At 34.5% G+C, this 21,963-nt stretch overlaps 1 protein-coding gene across 5 annotated transcripts in view; it reads right to left on the reverse strand.

Moving 5' to 3' along the window:
- The window catches only part of NAA35 (N-alpha-acetyltransferase 35, NatC auxiliary subunit), a 51,437-nt gene that overhangs the window by 18,976 nt on the left and 10,498 nt on the right, over positions 1–21,963 (reverse strand). For all 5 annotated transcript variants that reach the window (XM_019750096.3, XM_019750094.3, XM_019750095.3 and 2 more), the window contains 9 exons: positions 19,573–19,687; positions 18,606–18,680; positions 16,583–16,750; positions 9,788–9,854; positions 9,664–9,707; positions 9,058–9,108; positions 8,326–8,409; positions 7,538–7,652; positions 2,475–2,653 (listed from right to left, as the gene is read on the reverse strand). In XM_019750096.3, the coding sequence (XP_019605655.1) occupies positions 2,475–2,653; positions 7,538–7,652; positions 8,326–8,409; positions 9,058–9,108; positions 9,664–9,707; positions 9,788–9,854; positions 16,583–16,750; positions 18,606–18,680; positions 19,573–19,687 (898 nt within the window). The remainder of the gene's footprint in view (positions 1–2,474; positions 2,654–7,537; positions 7,653–8,325; positions 8,410–9,057; positions 9,109–9,663; positions 9,708–9,787; positions 9,855–16,582; positions 16,751–18,605; positions 18,681–19,572; positions 19,688–21,963) is intronic.

Genomic DNA, 21,963 nt, shown 5'->3' on the forward strand with positions numbered 1-21,963 from the left:
CCCCACTCTGATACTTTTCTTTGCGTTTCTCAAATGTATCATGGAAGAGCATTCAGCTTCCTTCATCTAAAACTGCCCCCCCTCCTCCATCTAAAACTGCCCCCCCTCCTCCATCCTAATGAATGTCTACCTAACCTTCAAATCTTAGCTTTACCTTTACTTCCTTAAAAACTAAATTTGGCTCTGTCTCTGATAATTTTTTCTGTATGCAATATATAAATGGATAATATATTCTTAAACATAGCTTGACATTTATAAATACTTCCCCACGTCAATATTTTTCTATAACATACTCTTTTTTTTTATTAGTTTCAGGTACAAAAGACAAAGTAATACGTAGACGTTTATCATTTATATCCCTCACACTGTGTGAACTCCCCTCCCCCATCTATAACATACTCTTAATGGCTATTTGACACATACCATAGAATAGATAATGTCACCATTGGGCATATAAACTGTTTCTAGTTTTTCAAGATTACAAAGTATGATGCAACAAATACCTTTTTAGTGCATCTTTGTACATATCTCAGATTATTTTCTTATGCTAATTCTCTAGAAGGGGAGTGGCTGAGTCAAAATATACATTTTTAAGACTTTGAAGAGACAGATACCGGAGTACAGGAGAATGACTGTTTCCCTTTATCAACATTAAATATTACTGTACTTTTCAATCTAGTTGTTATAAACTGCATTTCTTTAATTTCTAGTAAGGTTAAGCACTTTTCATGTTTACTTCTTTTTAAACGTGTGCTCATGTCCTTTCCCAATTTTTTATTTGGATGTTTGTCTTACTGGCATTGCCAGCATTCTCTATAATCTGGCACTTTACCCTAATAATAACAGGTTTCTTATACCAATTCACCAGACTATTTGGTCCCTTATCCACCTTAACTTGAATCTTTTCCTCCACTCTTGGCCTCTGCCACACTCTCCCACTCCTCTACATATTCCTCTGTCTCAAGTCTTCCAGGGATCCAGACTTTTCTCCCACTATGGTCTTTTCATATCCAGTGTCAGCTGTCCCGGCTTAGCTCCCCCAGCTCCCCTCTCTTATGGTGCGTCATTATGCATTAATCTTCTGTCCAACTGTTACACTTTCTGATTCCAGTTCACAATGATCTTCTTTTCTAAAATCCTACAATTAATCTGGTGAACACAAATATATGTCCATGTAACAATTAAGGATCAGAAAAGTAGATGCAGCAGAAGAGTAAGAAAATCTCTATTCATTATACCAATATGCCAATCATCTAACTGATTCTAATTTAGTTAACCAATCATCTAATTTAGTTCTAAGCCCTCTAAACCTTAGTCTGTTTAGCTGACAATGACTTGCAAAATGAACTGACTTATGTCTGTGATCTTTTCTACCTTTAAGATTCTATGATTCTTATGTAGAATAAGGACAAACTACTAAAAAGAAAGCAAACACAAAAAGAAGTAATAAAGGCATAATCAGTGAAAGTTTCACAAGGAATGAGGACTTAAGCTGGGCTTCAATGACAAAGAATTAGTGGAAGGGAAAATAAAGTTATTTATTACAAGACAGAGCATAAACAAAAGCACAAATCTTTATTGACCATCAACTATATCCCAGAGGCTGCTGCACAATTCTAGGAATATAAACTACTTAATTTGTCATCTCAAGGAACACAGGTACGAAGAAACCTGGCACCAACAAGGAAGGCTTCACAGAGGCTACAACATGGGGCTAGGAATTATGTATCTCAGCAAGTAGGGGGAATAACAGTCAAATCCATATCTACACATAGTCATGCAAAATATGTCTCAACATCAACAGTATTATTTTGTATATTTTCTACCTTCCTACTAATCTTATATGTTACTATAATTTTACCAATCAACAAAACTCCATCTCTGAATGTTTTAATGTTCCCAAAATAAACCTATATTTTTCTTTATATTTTCACCCATAAAAAAGATTAATCCAAAATATGCCAACTTAATTGCTCAGCAACTTCACTGTAGGACTTCATCTTGAGGGGGAAGGATACACCTAACATAACGATTTACCTATACAGATGTTCACTTTAGTACTGTTTATAAGAGTAAAACACTGAAAATGACCTAAATGCTATTCAATATGAATGGACTGAATAAAACAGTGATATATGCTTACAGTGGAATACCATTGGGCCATTAATATAGAAATACATGTATTTGTTGACATGAAAAGAAATATGTTCATGATATAGAGATTAGTAATAAAGGAAAAGGTTACCATGATCCAATTTTTGTATAAAAAATATATTTAAATACATGCACACATATACGTATGTATACGTGTGTATACACACACACGCATACTTACATAAAAGGTTTTGAAGACAGAATCCAGGGTTCAAACTTCCATTTGTAAAACTTGGGTGAATTACCTAACCTTCTCTAAACTTTAGTTTCTTAATCTCTAAAATGAATAGTTATATTCCAGAATAGAGATTTGTACTTACCAGGATACAATGTAAATTTGTTAAATTGACCACCTCACAGACAGTTTTTATTCTATCTATTAATCTTGCAAAATAGTTGACCATTTCTTCCCTTTTAATTATTTTTGCATATCGAGGGAAGGTGGGTGGAAGTAGCCTCTGGTTAACAAGGGGCTCAAAACCCATCATAATTGGATGATCTAAAAAGAAAAAAAGTGAGATTTTTCAATGGTTCTCTGAATTTTAAACCTCAAATATTACTAAATGTAAAAAGAAAAAGGTCAGTTTCAAAAGCATCTTCAAATTCTAATCCAAATATTCTCTAAATGGATTTTATAATTTATAATGAATATATCCATACACATATTTTAAAATGATAAGCTAGTCTTTCTCAACTTGAAGTCTAAATTGAGGAAGTATATCTCTGAAATGCAAACTGATTAAACGTTTGGGTTCAAAATTCTCTTGCTGGACTACAAACAGGCTGTAAACCAAGAATAAAAAAAGAAAATAGTTTCAGATGTAATGAAAGAAAAAAATTAAAACGGAGCAGGTCTCACTATTAAGAATTAAAAGCAAGATTGATACTTAACCAAATTATAAAAATGCTCCTCAGACATACACCCTATCTGTTCCTAAGGATCATGCAAATAAAGAAGCTCCCCAGGGTTCCTGACCTTTTTCCTCAGCTCTGTACTGAAGTTCTCTCTGATTGAAGTTACTTATTCTTACATAAATTCCAGTTTAGCTGATGATTTCTAGACCTAAATTCTCAGCCCACAACCTTTCTTCTCTGAGTACCAAGCCTATGATTTCTGACCACCTTGGTATATCCCACACCACCTCGAAAGGCACGCATCCAGAAACGACCTTAAATCTTTCCCAAACATTGCTTCTCTTCTCATATTCCCTTTCTCAGTAAAATGACCCAATGTTCTTACAACTGCTTAAGCCAGATACTTCCCTGTCTCTTCTCACCTCCCCATCTGCTTTATTTAATCAGTCCCTAAGTCTTAAGTACCCCACTTCCTACCGTCTAACCAATCTTTCTCTCTTCTTCATTCTTACTACCACTGCAAAGCCTGGTTTCCCTGCACTGACTGTTCACTCATTAAATTAATCCTAAATGTTGCCACCTCAATTGTTTTATCGAAATTACACCTGATTTCACTCCCCTAATCCAAAGATTTTGTTGACTCCATTATATATAGTACAAATTCTTCATTGGGCACTTAAAGGTACTTTACAATTTTCTCCCATTTCTATAGAAAAAAATTTTGTACTTCAATGAAAAACTATTCATTGTTAGATTGAGCCTATGGGAGCCATTTTAAAAATCTTAAATCAGTTATAAATAATTGAGAGACATGCAATTCTGTCCTGTCTGGTAGAGATTCAACAGACTTCCTTCTCACTCTATAGAAAAAACAGTTTTGCCTCCACTAATCATTTATTTCAACATTCCTATATGCCATAAAAATTGGTGCATTTTAAAACTTTTCATGTCTGGTTATGTCATTGAACAAGTTTAACAAAATCCTTCACACACGTTATATAAGAGTCAGTTTTGCCTTTTTCTGAAAATTATCTTTTAACAGTCCCTATTCCCTAAACTCCATAAGCTATAAGCAAGCACAGTGCCTTGCAAATATCAGGCTCTTTTATGCCTCTTTACTTGCACACAAACTATTCTCGCTACCTGTAAAATCCTCCCCCTTGTTCTTAACCTGGGGGACTTAATGTAGCTTGAAGGTAGTAGTCCCTCGCCCTAGGTCCACGCCTAGTACACTGTATATACACTACTGCATTGTCTGTGTAGGATTACACCATTTGTTCTTCTCTCTTGAATTCTTTTGGAAGCAGGAACTGGTTTGTCTCACACCTAAATGCCTGGCTTATAACAGGCATTGGATATGTTCGCTGAACAACAAGATATGCATGCTCAAAATAAAATGAAAGACTGCCACCAGTATAATAAAACAGTCTGATTTATAACACTTAATTTAGAATTAAGGCACAGTAGTAGTGACAACATTGTAAGAAGCTTCTTTACCACACCAACATGAATACTTTTGGGGCTAAATTGATAAATGAACAAATCCAGACACTTAAGTAGTACATTACCCTTATTTTTCCTTAAAGTATTCTAATATACATCTGAAACTATTATCGAGGAATATTCTTTTATTCTTAATACACATATTTTTAGGCTTACACTATAAGGAGAAGATACTATAAATAGATACCAACCACTCATGAAAATCTGTATTACCATGAAAAGAAGTAAATATCAATGGGAAATGAATAACAAATACAATATATTCTGTATTACATTTACTTTTATACAAACTAAAAAGTGCAATACAAAACAATATTAACTTCTAAAACTAATTCAGCTCTCCTGATACTACTAAGTGTTTAGCAGTATTCCTGACCTCTACCCACCAGATGCCAGTAGCATTCCCCTAATTGTGAAAACCGAAAACAGATTCAGACATTACCAAATGTCTCTGGGAGGCCACAGTTGACAAACACTGATCCAGACAAACATAATAAGCAAGTATAATTCAGTATGGATAAACTTAGGAAGTAACAGGAATATCTAACCCACAGAGAAATTAGAAGAAAGACTTCCTAGAAGTGAAGTCTAAGGGAAGATCTAAATGATGAGAAGTTAGTCAAAGGACAAAATATTAGTCAGGACAAAGTATTCCAAGCATATCGAAGGCCTAGAGGACAGATAATATGGCTCCTTTTCTTTTTCCTTAGGGAGTGGCAATATTCCAAGTCATAACTTGTCCAAATTCAAAAAGTAAAAATAGATGCATATAAATAGAGAGGGGACAAAGTCCCTACACATAAAGTTTCAAGTTATCTGTATGCATCTCTCCATTCTCCACAGACATTTAAATTTTTCCTCTATATTTTTGTGAACATAGTCCTTGTTCATGGTTAAAGTGGTTCCTAGTAGCCATATTTAAATCTCATCTGTTGATGAAGCTCATGCATAAGGACTTTGTATCCATCCTATACAAGACATATAGTAACTTGCCTGACTAGAAAAGTACTTAAGAACTGAGATACAGTAAGCAGTTATTCATGATATAGAATAGAATTGAGCAGGAGAAGTACTAAAAGCCAGCAGAAGTTTGTGTTTCGTTTCATGGCAACATAAAATGAAAAGTTTTAAGAAGCTTTACCACACCCGATCCCCTTGCAGAATATATTGCCCTAACATTTTCCCATTATACTACATATATCTCTGCCACACAATTTATCTCAGACTGTCTTATATAAAATAACCTCAAGAGCTCTTACTAAATGAGCTCAGAAAAGACAATAATTCCCATTACTTTGTACCTACTATGTGTTGTGCTCAATGAAGTTTTCCTGAATTAAACTTGGATACAGATCAGACAAGATATTAAGAGGGCAAAATAATCTGAGATGAAAACTAATCTACATTATTGCTTTATTATCATTCTTCTTAGAATAGACATTATTGGGAAGACATTAACTTTTTTATTATAGAACTGTTTAGCTTTATGCTTAAAGGATAATTACAAAATTAAGCCAGCTAAAGGTAGTAAACAGATAAATTTAAAATTTTACTTGCTTAGTCGTAAGATTACATTTTTTAAAAAGTTTCTTCAAGCCAACTTTATACAAACCATCTTGCTGAAGCTTGCCTGTAAGCAGGCCATTAAAAACAGAGAAATAGTGGAAAATATATGCGCAGGCAATATATATTTTCAGCACTAATTAGTTTGAAATACAGGGAAGCCACAAACCACATGGACAACTAATGATCCTATAGCAATTATTATCCTCAGTTATAGACCAGAACAGTCCATAGTACTTAGGATATGGCAAAGAGGAGTATTAGAATCCAGTCATATGGAAGACTCTCGTTTTGTATCATTAATACCTTCTTGATACAAAACCCAACAAGTAATGAAGTAATGAATTATACAGTGGTTTCCACAAAAGTATTCTTGCACTAGCATTTGAAGTATTGGAGAGTTGCAGATTATGTTACACTTCTCTATAAACATGTACCAGATATTGTGCTATGCATTAACAACATTTCAGCGGTTACAGAATGTCACCTAGGTAGTCATCTCATCTACATATTTTCCCCTCCTGGGGAAAATGAAAAAGTCAATGACTTAGTAAATTCAATATAATGATTAGGTACATAATGATAATAGTAATTTCCTAAACTAAATTACCTTTGTACTGTTCTACTAACTGACGTTTGAGTAAGAAAAAAATTCATGGGAAGGTGAACCAATAAACGCTGTCCCTAAGAAGAAGGGGTGGGATGGAAAAGGAAAGCAGTGTTAATCTAAAAACTGGCATTCCTGGTCACAGGACAAACAACTGGGAAAAACTAATTTAAAGAATATAAATATCTTCTCATTTTAATAAGTTTTAAGGGTAATCAAAATCCCTACACATTATCTAAAATATTAACTCAGTTGCAAATTTTACAACAAAAGTACACTATTCCTTTTATTTTAAGGTATAGTTCATAAATAAGATCTACTGAGTGTCAACAATGCACCACGTACCATAGAGAGATACAAATAAGACAGTTCCGTGACCTAAATGCATGAAAATTTCATAGAAAGACAAGTAGGTAAACAACTATAATATCATGTACTAAAAAATGTAACCGAGGTATGTATGATTGCAATGAGGCCACAGAGGGAATACTTAGGCCTGCCTGGTAGAGTCAGGGAAGACTTTGTGATGGAGGCAATGGTCTCTCAAAGGAGTAAAGGGCAGGTTATTAAAAAATAATGTAATGCCGACATCACAGCATGATCACCAGACTAGGTAAATATTCAGAGCCCAAAAAGTAAGATACAGGAGACAGCCATGTTCTATAGTACTGCTTTGTTCTAAAAAAAAAGGTTATAGAAGGGAGCATAAATACCCCATGTGAGTCTACCGAGCAACACCTTCCACGGTCCAGACAGACTGAATTACATGAAATTTTAGAACAAACTAAACACTACACACTCAATGGGGAAAAATGGAAAAAAAAAAAAAAGAGTAGGAGCAAAACAGACAATTACCTCCTTTAGTAGTATCATTCTGGGCCTGGATGCCATGATGCAAAGAATTATGAATGGCAGAAAGAAGATCTGATGCTTGAACCATCAATTTTTGAGCTTCTGCAACAGCACTGGTCTAGCAAACAAATCACCAAAAACATTCTTATATATTCTTTCACTGAAAGATATACATTAAATAGGAAAACCCTATAAACAATAGTGAAATTAAATGCTTGTTGTAATGACATTGGTTTTCACAAACTATCCACTTAAAATACAGGATGCCCAGATCCTGTTAGGATAGAAATTATTTTTTTACCCATACCTATATTTTGTAGGAGCCATTAAAAAACAATAGGAAACATTTCTGGTTTATTCTGTTAATCTTTTGTTGTTTTCAAAAAAAGAAAGAGATGTAGCCAACTGGAAAATTTCAGCATTTTTACTATGTCATTCATCAAGGTAAAATACAAAAAAGAAAAAAAAGGAGTATTACAAATGTTAGATCAAGAGTAAAGATTGGATCTTTACTCCCCACTTACTATTCACAAATTAGTCTACTAATAATATAAAATATTATTTTTAAATCAACAACAGACATGCACACGTAATGGAGAATATAAAACTCATGGGATTTTGAGAAAATCATCAGGGCTACTCTGATGTAAACACACCAAATGCTGAGTGCTATCTATATGCAATCGGGCATTTCAATGGAAACTCTCAGAACTACTTCAGTACAGCATTCCATTCCCCCACAACCAAAAAGAAACCCACTAAAATAGGCAGATTATAGTAAATGCCCTTACCTCTTTCTTAGTAAAGGCTATAAGCACTGTCAGTAATACTCGAGTAAATTTCACTCTGCTGAATACTGCTAAACACTGTTGGTGCTAAAAAATAAGAAAACTGGAAGTTAAAAGATGTTGTTTATCAAAGGAATTTCATTTTTAAATATGGTATTTTAAATCCTAAATCTAAGTGTTAATAATTTACTACATTACAAACATCTTCACTTATAGTCTTTTAAGTGCCTGAAAATGAGCTGCAGAAAACATAACAAAGCCTATTCTATTAAAATAGAAATACAAAGTAAAGTTTCTGTATCAATAGGACTGATTTTCCCCTAAGACAAAAGTTACACTATTATCTCAAAAACTGATTTAATTAGCATTTTTTAAAAAAGGACTAAAAAGGTACTTTAAATAGTCAAAAAATTTAGGATCTCAACAAAGGTTTGGCAAGTTTTGATACTTTGTAAATTCTTTTTTGCCAAGCTTTGATGTATCATCTGTAAAAGTCATTTTTTTCTTCCTACCTCACAGGAATATTGAAGATTCAGCTTTGAAATCATGTATTTGAAAGAGCTGTTTTATCATTCTATCAAAATAAATACAAGGGAAATACAATCCCTTGCAATGTCCAATTTTTAAAGAAATACCTTAAAAAGGGCTTCCATAAATTATTACGCAGTTCATAAAACTACAACATTAAGAGGTAGACTTCTCTGATATTATCTACCAGAAAATAAGTTCAATTACTTCTAGTTCAACTTCTGGATCTCTTTCTTCTCCTTGTCGACTTCGAGTACTCTAAAATTTTAAAAAAGGTGAATTAAAACAAACACAAACCTGTACAAGCATTAAATTATAAATATACAAGGTAAAGCACTAAATTAATGTTTGAATATATCTAAGAAGCTTTTTAAGAAAAATATTTGAGACTGGGGGAAAAGCGGTATTTAGTATTTATTTTTCTATTACTATATACACAGAAAGTTCATTTTTAAATAAGTTATAAAGATCACACACAAGAATAAGGTATTAAAAACAGCAAAAGCAAAATGGTGAAATAACATAATTAAAAGCACATGGAACACAGTACGTATATTTTTAAAGGGATATATTCATTGAAATTCTTGATGTTTTCAAAACTAGCCGTTAGAAAAAAATAGTAACTTTTACAAAATCACATCATAAAAATAACATCATAGTAAATACTGATCTGTTTCTACACTAAAATGCAAAGCATCTTTTTAATACATCCGTACTAGATGGTTGGCTATGATAAAATTCCAGGGCAATTAATCTGACATTTAGAAGAAAACAAAAATCCTATACAAAGAAAAGAGAAAAAAATATATATACCTTTACTCTTCTTTGCATGTCATCCTCCACATCTTTCAGCATGCCTAGAAAGAGAGACAATGAGGTTAAAAAGGACACAAATCCAAACATTAAACTTGTGAATTATCTTTATAAGTGGTTTTACCTGTAACTCGAAGATCTGTCACACTGTTAGCCATTTTAAATCCGTAAGTCATTGACTGAAAATCTTCCTATACAGAAAAGGAATAATTAGGCCTTTGAGTAGTAGCAAAACCTTTCATTATATTTCTCTTACAAATTCACTATTTGCTAACAAGAAAACAGGAATGGAATATCACCCTGCTTGTCTAAATAGTGCTATCAAACATTCAAGCTTTCCTTATTGGTGTACCCTTAAAATACCATATTCTAATGCTCTCTGTGTCCTTAATCTCAATTGCTTTTCCTTAGGTAATTTAAATACACTTGCATTTAATATGTTCATTTGCAAAATAAGGCTAATGCTTATGATAATATCACATAATAATAACTCCCACTGTTAATTTCTTTGGTCGTCTGAATGAAGATTTCAGGAAGGTACTTGTCTGGAAGTCAGAGGAGAAATAACAACTACAAATATAAATTTGGGCTTCATCAGAGTAGTTGGTATCAAAAGACACAGAACTAGAAGAAATCAACTGAAGAAGGTATAAAGAGAGAAAGCCCAGGACTACTTCAGCATCTAGAGAAACAAGCACAGGAAATGGACTAACCAGTAAGGAAGAAAACAATCCAAGAGACTGCTGTTATCAGGAAGATGAGAAGAAAGTATGTCAGAAAGTGGTCACCTGGGATAAGTGATGCTGACAGGCTGGAGAGGAAAGGGTGAGTACAATGGATTTAGCAAGATGGGTATCATTAGGGGCCTTGTTAAGACCAGTTTCTGTGCAGTGATAGAAAAGAAATGTCCAATTGGAAAATATCCAAGTGGGTGAGAAGACACTAAAAAGGGAAAGTAAAATAAGTAAACATTAACAACTCATTTTTGTATAGGGTAGCAGAGAGATGACGTTGTACATATAAGGAGCCATGGGATTAAGGAAACTAGTGTTTTATTTTAAATTGAATGATATTAATGCATGTTTATAAGCCAATAAAAAATAATCTAGCCATGAAGGAAACACTAGTAATGGAATACAAAGAAAGGATTGATAACCACAGTAGGCAAGAGGGAACAGAATCTAGAACACAAGTGGAGAGGCTGAGCTTAGACTGTCACAGGGATACTTTCATTGTAACAAGACAGAAGGCAGAGTATGTGGGTACTAACATGGGTTAGCACTTGTGATAGTGAGAAGATGGGGTATTTCTAATTACATCTGATGCCATCTAACATTTCATTAAGGTACAAAGAAAGCTGATAGAAGGGTTCACATCGAAGGTTTGAGAAGATGTGGAAAAGTCACCTTAGAGACTGGAACAGAGAATTCACTACAGAAGTGTTATAGGACTCACTAGCATTGAGTGCCCATCTGAGATTTGCAGTCCCAAAATTAAACACAGACACGCAGATGTAGGTTTTCCCTAGCAGCCTGCTGTTTGGGTGCAAGCAGCGAGTGGGCAAATGGTTGGGGTTTTGCCAGATAAGTAACACATTATGATGAGATGAGAAAGGCAAGGGAGTTAAGAGTGTTTGAAAAAGAATGATTTCAGCACTGGATCAGGGAAATGAGGACACAAGGAAAGTAACAGAGAAAAATTAAAGCAGCAGCATCCATAAACTAGAGGTCTCTGTGGAACTGAAGGCTAGTGGGAGTAGGGGGATCAGAGTAAATAAGCAACAAATAAGTAGTGATCAAAGGGAAATATGCTTGAAATCAAGATTTTGGAGGTGAACAGATTAGTAGGAAAAAATATTTCTTCGTTTATTCACTCATTCCTAAATCATTTTCTGAACACCCTATGGTGACTAGCTAGATAACCAGGGATACAATGGTAAAATATAATCACTGTCATTATAGAGCCTATTATCCAGTGAGAGAAGACGTCTTGACAGGTAAAGCCCATGTACTTTATTGTTACTTTACAATGTTTTTACAGTACTGCCAAGCTATAACTGCAGAAAGTTATCAGGGATATTTAGAGTTCTATAAAACATAGCATTTAAACAATGCAGCCCTGCAAGGAAATTTAGAAGAGTAAAATATTTACAATCGTCATTGTAACAGAACACCCAATACCAGTATTGAATGTGATTCCACCAAGCAGTAATCTTGACTGTACTAGTAATGTAATATTCTAATAAAGTAATTTTTTTCAACCACTTCTAAAACAATTGTGTTATAACAATAGTAATATGTTATTGCTCTGAAAATTCATTTCACAGATAAAACACTTTGCATAAAGATTTCAGGGGCTCCTGAAATGTTTTGATTCACTCAACCAAAATGTCAGTACCTACTACAGACTAGATACTGGGTAACACAGTAAGGGTACAAGTAAGGGTAAAACATGCACATAGACCATTCAAGATTAAGACTTGAAACAGTTGAAAAGTGGATTGTAACTTACTGTATATCTACTACTACTAATAACAATAGCTAACATTTATTGTTATGTGCCAAGCATTGTTTTAAATGTTTTACTTATATTAACTTCGTTAACCCTCACAAGAATGCTGAGGTGGGTACTATTATTAAAGTACGTTTTATAAATGAGGAAACTACGGTATGGAAAGGTTAAATTCCCCAAAAATAGAGAAAGCTAGTAAGTGACAGTCAGAACACAAACTTAGATGGCCTAAATCCCCAGAGACTGTACTTTAACTTTTATTTTGCAAAAATTTCAGATTATAAGAACAGTAAGAAGTCCCATATTCCCTTTGCCTATATTCCCCAAATGATAACATTTTACTACGTTTGCATTATAATTCTCTACACTTTTTTCTGAAACAGTTGAGAATAGGTTGCTGACTATGATGGGCCTTTTACCTCTAAACAACTCAGTGTGATTTCCTCTGATATAACCACAGTATAATATCAAATTAGGAAATTCATGTCTCATTAATCTGGAGCATTTCTTTGTCTTTCATGCCCTGGCATTTTGGAATAGTACAGGCCAAAGTCATTTTGTGTATGTCCCTCAATATGAGTTTGCCTCTTGTTTTTCCAAGATTAAATTTATGTCCTATTTGATAAGACTTCCACAGAAGGATGTTGTGCCCTACTGACAGCATTGTATCTGGAGGCCAAGATGTTGACTTGACTCATGACTGGTGATATTAATTCTGGTCACTTGGCTAAGGTGGTATCTCCCAAGTTTCTCAACTGTAAACTTATTGTTGCCTTTGTAATTAATAATTATCTTGTGGGAAGATACTTGGAGGGTAGGTACAAATCCTTTGTCTACTAGTTTAGTATCCTTTGACAGATAACTCTTGCCAGAACTAATTATTCAAAACCTGTATTTTTACCATGATGCCAATAAAACGAATGACGTAGATCTACACACGTGGCACATATAGAAACCTATTTTCTATTGTCTAAGGGGAAAAAGTTGCAAACAGGTTACATAATTCCATCACGTTAAATAAAATACACATGTATACGTATTATAGAAAAGATTCAGAACATTACATATCAAATGGATAACAGTGTTTACCCTTTACCAGGCAAACCAGAACTGTTACAATTTCATTTATTCATTTTGTATTAGAAATGTTTGGCTGCAAGTAAGATAAAAACCCAACTACAATAACTTAAGTGATGCAGATTTATACCACGCCAAATAACATGAACATTAAAAGAAAAATACGTAATTCTTCTTTCAGCTCCATCACCCTAAGCTTAGATTTTCATGTTTGTCACTTCATGTTTACAAGATGAGGCAGTACCTCTAAACATCACATCCATGTTCAAGGAAAGTGACAGTGGAAGGGACGGCCCGTACCGTTATTCTTCACACTGGTATACTACTAAGAGCAGACAGGATGCTATTAATAATCACAGCAGGACAAAGGGTGCCAAGAGGACTGGTCCATGCAAACCAGTATGTACATACACCAGCTGTAACAGAAGAACGTGTTGAGAAAGGGCAGAGAAGAAAACTGAAGTCTGTCTGGGCAAGTCAGGAAAGTGGGATCCAAGTGTAAAGATAAGCAGGACTTTGCCCTAAAATGGTAAGTAAAAGAGAAAAGGCTAAGAGCCAGAAGGAACATTGTGTACACAAGCATGAGATAATGAGAGAATAACACACTCAGGATTAGCTGAACAATAATATGCCAAGGGGAGAAAAACAAAATTTGTGAGAAATAAAATGTAAGCATATACTACTCTGGCTCATCTGTCATTAACATTTACATAATCACAATAATGTCAGCAATGAATAATGATTTAACCAAAAATTGAATTACTATTTGGGGTAGGCAAAGACGTAATGTGCGAATGCTAAAAATGTGCTGATATACCATAGCTAAAAACTGTTAAATCCTTAAATCTAGAAATTAGAATATAAGCTTACTATCCAGAAATATGGAAGTATATAGTAGGAAAAAGCTAAAAGAATTCAATATTATTATGGAATGGATAAAGAAAAAGCAGGGAACTACAATTTTTCATTGTAAGTCTTGGGGGCTATTTAACTTTTTATACTATGTACCAGTATTATTAGTTGTATTAAAACATACCCCAGGGAAAATTTTCAAATTTTCAAATTTCAAAATTTTCAAATTTTCAAAACTGAATGGAACCAGACTACACATTGTTAAGACAGTAACTAACTGGTAGTCAAATGGAGAAGGGACTAGAGGGAAACACTGGGCTAGAAACAAAAGTTCTGCCTAAACCTAAAGCTGACAAAGGCATGAACCAAAGCAGGAACAATGTGAGAGAAGGAAAAAAACAGTGCCCAGATTCAAGATATTTGCAGGGTAGAAGTAAAAGATGCTGGCTGTAGGAGGTTTAAAAAAAAGTATTCAAACATAACATGCTAGATACTATTTTGCAAGATACAGAATGAAAGAGGAAAAGTGGTTTGATGCGGGAATTGTGGTTTCCATTTTGTATGTGTGAGCAAGATATTAAGAAAGAAACATCTTTAGGCAGCTGAAAATGTATCCAGTTCAGGAGTTAAAACAAAGCAGACACATATCTGAGATTGAAACACACCATCACTTAGGAACTTCAGAAGCATCCATTTCAAAGAAATTATTTATTATAAGTTATTCTTATTTATTCATTCCCAGATGTCTTAAAGACAGTAGTACGTAATCATTTTTTTTCTAATTATAAAATTGAGGCAAACTTATCTGAAAAATCTGAAAAATTTAGAGGGAAACAATGACTATTCATATCATACACACACAGCATGTGAGTACCTGTTTTCCCATCCTCATCAACATGATGTATTATAAAAAATTTCTAATCTTTGCCAATAATGGGTAAAAAATGGTATCTCACACTTTCAATCTACATTTCTCTTAAGTTTAAGCATCTTTTCTTATGTTTAAAGACCATTTTATTTTCTGTGAACTATCTTCTAATATACATATAAAAAAACTTTTAAACTTAAAATATTTCATCTATTTGCAATTTATTTTGATGTTATAAACAATGTTTGTATCCCCCAAAATTCGTATGTTAAGTCCTAAAGCCAAATGTGATAGTATTTGGGTGTGAGGCCTTTGGGAAGTGAGGGCAGAGACCTCATGAATGGGATTAGTGTCCTTAAAACCTTAGAAGAGGGACCCCAGAGAGTTCCCTCTCCTTTTCTGCCATGTGTGGACATAATGCAAAGATGGCTGTCTGTGAACAGGAAGCAGGCCCTCACCAGACACCGAAGCACCAGTGCCTTGATCTTGGATGACTTGGCCTCCGGAACAGTGAGCAATACATTTCCGTTGCTTAGAAGCCAACTAGTGTATGCTATTGTTACAGAAGCTCAAAGGGACTAAGGAAGATAAGTTAATTTTCAAGGGTGCTAATCAATTGTTCCAGTACTTTTTGTTAAATGAATCCTTTCTCTGCCCCACTGACGTCTGATGCCCTTTGGTACTTTGAGAATGTAGGTATTTAAAATAATTTGGATTTCTCCTTTCACTTAACTTAATCTTTTAAAAAATTCCACCCAATAGACTGAATTTTCCATAATGACACCCATATCAATTCAAATATGTAGCTAGATAACTAATGAGCATATAAAAAGTAGACAGTATTTCATAAACAACTCACAAGTCATGCATTTAAATGTGGACAACCATGTTAGGTATATATTTAATTACTCTCACATACATAACCTTAACTTAGAAGAGCTTTACATACTATACACTGGACCATCATAGAAGCCTAAGATTTATTTTGGACCAACAACAATGTTAAAAAGAAACTTGCCAGTTTCAACCAAGGGAAGAATTAAATAATCACTTATCAATAATCTCAAATTCTATCACCTTTCCCATTAAAATTATCAGTATCTGAAACCTTATTTTCTTTAAGGAGAAAAAAAATCTTTCTATGTCTAAAACTCAGAACACTTCCTCAGGGTCAGGTGCTTAAGTACTAACAGGAGGAAAATGTTTATACCCTAAAATATTCCTCATACCCTTGTTCCCCTTAGCAACCTCTTATCCAAAGACTGAAAGGAAAGCATTTCTGTGTTATAATTTATAAGAGACTTGTGGTCAGAGGCCGGCGCTTCAATTTTCTCTGTGAATCCTCACAATGTCCAGAACAAAGTACTCTGCACATAGTGGATACTCAATGAATGGTACAGATAGAAAGACCACACTCTAAGATACAAATCCTTCTTTGGAGAGAACTGGATTACTTTAGCTAATGTATTTGCAAACAGCAATAGCATCAGCTTAAAAAACTGTTTTTAACTATACATGTTACAAAAATATATATCATATGGTCATTTAAATACATCACAGTGAATAAGGTAGTCAATGAGCTTCAAGAATTCTTACACTACAAAATCTTACCTCTTCAAAAACAGCAGCTTTATTTACTTTTTCCCTTGCAATGTCACAGATTTTCAAGATTCCCAGAGCAAAAGCTTTCATGGCAGGATCTTCTATAAAGTCTGGATTATGAATGTAAAGGCACGTAAATACTGTCTGTGCCAAGGAGTGGCCTTCTAACCATGTTATCTATAAAAGAAATAAAAAAAGGTGTATGTTTAAAGTGACACAGAGTCTGCAGTCTAAGTTGACTTAACAATCAAAGACCAGAGTGCTACAAACCCAAATAAATATAATAGTAATCACAAGATTTAAAAGGTGATTAAAGGGAAAAGACAAAACGTTAGAATTCATTTTCATTGACTGAAGTCTTTCAAGAATCGTATACCATAAATATGATTAGCTGAAAGATACAAATATGGAAAGCATTCTTATGTATATTTCAGTTTGCAATATATTTGGAGACTAATGAAATTAGAGTGCCTCCTTCTATAGCATTCAAAAACAATCAATTTCACATTAGTCAATGAAAATCCACAAACTAGGGAATGTACAATTTTAGAGCTAATTAGGCCCTAGTCACTCATCAACCCTTCTTTTTCATCCTCACTACCACTAACCCAGTCAAGAACATCATATCCCACTTAGATGACTGCAAGAATCTATATAATGGTTTTACTGCCTCCCATCTCTAATTCAATACCCCAACCAGAGGAATCTTTCTAAAATACACAAATAATCATTCAACACTATTTTATGGAGTAGCTACAAAGGGCCAAGTACCATGTACTAAAAGCTGGGAATACCTATAGCAGCCAAAATTGAGTAACTATTTCCCAAGTGCTATGCTAGGTATTTTCAAATGTCCTATGATTCTTCCTCACACTTTGAAGAGGGTAGTATTTTTCTCCTTTTACATATAAAGAAACAGTCAGAGAATAGAAATAATTTTGCCCAAGTTTATATAATTATATTTTACACTAAGTTCAAGAATTCTGCAATAGAGCAAGATACATAGTTTTACATTACAAAATGAGAAATGTACATGAAAATTACTGTAATTAAGGTATGTATTTTGTATTACCAATGTGCAGAAAACTTTCCAGAAGACTATTTGCCTATGAAAGGCTGAACTCTCAGATACAGTCCCAAGAGTATCATACAATGGTTATTCAACTTTACCAAAAACTCTCCCTCTTGCCTTCATTTGTCCTATTCCACTAGGACTGTAAACTGCTAAAGGGTAATAAAGATATCTTTGAGGGAGAGACAGCTTTGGAGGAAGAAGTATCAGGATTAGGATTCTGGCTATGCCCCTTCCTAGCAATGTAATCAGAGGCAAATAAAATGATGCCATATATCGAATAGAGCTGATGTAAGACCTAAGTGAAAAATATACATGTAAAACACCTAACAAAGTAATTTACACACACTGGCACTCAATACTTACTAAATAACCAAACGAATAAATTTTACATATTTCTAAGGACAATGATTTAAAAGTTTAAAAAGAAAGGGATAGTCAGAAAGTAGGCAAAAAATAAAAAAGGTAGTACAAACGAGAGTTTTCCCACGATTAACCAACAGTATCTAGGGAAGACAACCTATCCACCATACAGAAAGCACTAAAAAATTTTCGTCATTTTCAAAAAGATGGCCACTTTACTACAATTTACCCCAGATTAGGAAAACTACTTCTCCAAAGCTAATCCAAAGTTCTTTGTTTCGATTCTATGCTTCTTTATACAACTTTCTAATTACAGATTTGTTTCCCTGGGTATCTTGAAAACAAAAAAGGATACTATAGAATAATGGCTATGTTATTATCTTCGCTGGGAAGAAAATATCCCCTCACTCAGAAAATGAGAACCCAAAATCACCCAGATGAGAAGATTCTAGAATGTTATTTCCTGTAGCAAAATTTGGCCTGCTAATCTTATATACATCTTACTAGACTCAACATTAGTGTGTATACTTTTAAATTTAAAGATTCAGGTAAGTCACAGTTTTTAAATTAACCAATAGTGCTATTTTTTACTCTTACCAAACAGCAAAAACATGTATCCATTATCCCTATCAATTCAGGCAAGGTGAGGTCTTTAATTTTAATGGTGCCATCCTAAAAAGGAGGGGAAACATGACATATAAGCAGAAGTTTTTAAAAATTTATGTATAGTGGCATTTTGCAAATGCTATAGCAAACCTAGCTATACAGTCACATTTTGGCTTTCAAAAATTAAGTATTTAAAAATAGCAATTCTAAGAAAACTCTGTCTTATCAGCTGATAAAACTAAGATACCAAATTAACTATGTAGTCTTAAAAATAGTGTATCTTAAATAGGCCTTCATTAAGAAAAACCAAAGCCGTTCTCATTTGAAACAGAATAAAGACTTTTATAAAGAAATGAAAAGTCAAACCAACAAGTATTTTATAAGTACAGTTCAAAGTAGTTTCAAGAATATCAAAACTTGCAAATAAAATAAGCATTTTTAAAAACACTTCTCTTAAGTTGGTTAACTACACTACCTGTAAATTTTGTTTACAATATCCATTTACTTAGCAAATCTTTCTTCATAAAATATGTAAAATTAAACTCTGGCAACTATGAATGAATTTCTCAATCAATTCTCAATGAGTAAACTTCAAATTCACTACCACAAGCATTTTACTTAACATATTAATACATGAAATTTAGTCCCTAAGCCAATTACCCTGGTACTTGAATATATACTTAAATGCTTTCAAAAATCAATTTTAAAAGTGTATACACACACACACACACACACACAAATTTAGAGCAAGCTTTTAATGAAGATCTTATATATTTTCAGATTTCAACAGAAAGAGATAACTAAAGGTCATAACTAACTCTTGCTTATATACCTCAGATACTTTTAGAAATTTATACTTTAAGTTAATATACTAAGTTTGATTTCCATTATTAATCAGAATGTTTTAACATAAATAACAAACAATAAAAGATAAGACCAAAAGCACAATGGTGACTACCTTGATAGCTTGTTCAAAATTGAGAACTTTTCGATTAACTTGGTTTCCAATCATGCCAGCATCCATCTTGGGATCCATCATTTCAATGGCAGACATTGCTTCAAAAAGACCAAATCTGCAAATAAAAAAACTGTTTCTGAACTAGTTTACCCAGATTCCCACAACGGCATAAAATTATGATACTTAGGTAACTACACTATCCTATATTTTTAAGTCTTTCCTACTTGCTAACACTTCTACTTCAACTAAATAACCTCCCTTTAACTCAACCATTTTTCCATGTACTTGTCACTGGAATTATCTTACATGCACTGTGGAAGAGAAAACGAAAGATGGTGGTGGTGTTTCCTTCCACAAGGCTGCGCATCAGAAACGTATGAACCAAAGAGATCAACTGATCTATAATGGACTGCACTTCTCCTTCCTTAAATAATTTTCTCTGCTTAACATTTAGAAAGTTATGCTTGGGATCAAATATATGGTGATGGAAGGAGAACTGACTCTGGGTGGTGAACACCCAATGGGATTTATAGATGATGTAATACAGAATTGTACAGCTGAAATCTGTGTAATTTTAGTAACAATTGTCAACCCAATAAATTAAAAAAAAAAAAAAGTCATGCTTGGAAGAACTATTAGCAAATGTAACTTTTAGCTTTTTTCATTTTCCTTATATCGTGAAAGTCCAACAATCTGGCACATTACACTGTACAATGCCCAAAGTTTTGGCAAGTACATAATGAAAAGTAATATGGAAATCCTGATGGTCTGGTATTTGTGGCGTATTAGCCATGAAAACAGATAGTTGTGACCCACTGTGGACTAATTAGTAAGTATATCATTAACTGAGATACACCTCAAGAAATGGGAGAAGAAAAGCCTAAAAGAAAGTTTGACTGCAGCTATTTCATTCATTCAGCAAAAACTTACTGAGTGCTTCCTATGTGCTAGGCACTTGGGATATATAAGTGAGCAAAACAAATTTGCCTGCCTCATGGAGCTTACATTCTAGTGGAAGGAAACAGACAATAAACAATAAAGGCATGTAAATTACAGAGTATGTTAGTACACGCAAGGGGAAAAGAAAAGACAGCTAAAGATATGAATTGGAAAGAAACAACTTTAATAGATGGTCAGGGTAGGCTGCTGTTCCCTAGACTGAGCCTACAACCTCGGGGAAATAGAGGGTGAAGTCCCGCAAGCTGTGCTCTCGCAAATCTTGTTCCACAGCTCTCCTGCATTAGCTTGTGATTTTGTTTGATTATATCCTTCCTGTAACTGCCTACAACATCAATATGATGACCTACAGTGGTTCTCAAATTGTGGTCCCTGGGTTAGCAGCCATCAACCTCACCTGGGAACTTGCTAAAAATGCAATTTCTGCAGTCCCACACCAGACCTACTAAATAAGGAACTCTGGGGGTGGGGCCTAGCAATCTGCATTTTTAAAAGCCCTTCAGATGATTCTGATGCACACTCAAGTTTGAGAAGAACTAAATTTCAGGTTCTAATCCTCCTCCTCAAATGTCCAATCTTGTCCACTTACTAATTTAAAATTTCATATTCCTAACCTTGAAAATTGAGCTTGGATCTAGCAGTATGAGCACTGAAGCTATCTATGAGAATCAAGCATTTCCCTTTATTTCACCTTTTCAGGGATTCTCAATTTACTTTTCTCCAGGCATTTAGTCACCTATCCCTGGTCATCAATCAGCCTATCACATATGACATACAACTAATACTTTCTCTTCAAGGAACTGCACATCCTATACATTTACCCTCAAAGAAAGGACCATAGGTCAGTTTCACTGATACCGATATTTCATATCACAACTAGGGTTATTGGCCCCAATAGCTCACTGTGGGGACAGAGCCCCAGAAAATAGTTTACAGGCTCTAGGCCTCATGTGGAAAGGTGCTGGCTTGGCTGTGGCTGATTGGCCGTAGGCTGTGGCCGGTTAGCCGATTGGCCACTGGTATAACTGCTGCGGCTACGGAGCAGAGCCGAGGAGAGGAGAGTGGAAGAGAAGAGCCGAAGAGAGCGGAAGAGAGGAGAGGAACAGGGTCGAGAGAGTGGAGAGTCGTCAGTCGGTCGGTTGGCGGAAAGGCGGATGGCAGGTCACGCGTCCGGTGAACCCAGCCTCCAGTGAGACTGTGGTGGTATGGCTCCCCTACCTATGGCTCCGTGGGTGTTCCTTTTTGGCCTCACCATATCCTGCGTTCTTGTGTGGGGAACGGGAGCAGAGACCCCGCAGGCCGCCCCGCCTGAAAAATGGCATGGCGAGCAGGCCTCCGCGCACGACACTCACCAAAGTTAAAAATATGTTTATAATTAGTATTATTTTTACAGGTTTGAAATGTAAAATAATCAGACTTCAAGGAACACTACTG

This window comes from Rhinolophus sinicus, chromosome 16, assembly GCF_057876585.1.
Source record: "Rhinolophus sinicus isolate RSI-liver-muscle chromosome 16, RSI-T2T, whole genome shotgun sequence".
NCBI classification, from domain to species: domain Eukaryota; kingdom Metazoa; phylum Chordata; class Mammalia; order Chiroptera; family Rhinolophidae; genus Rhinolophus; species Rhinolophus sinicus.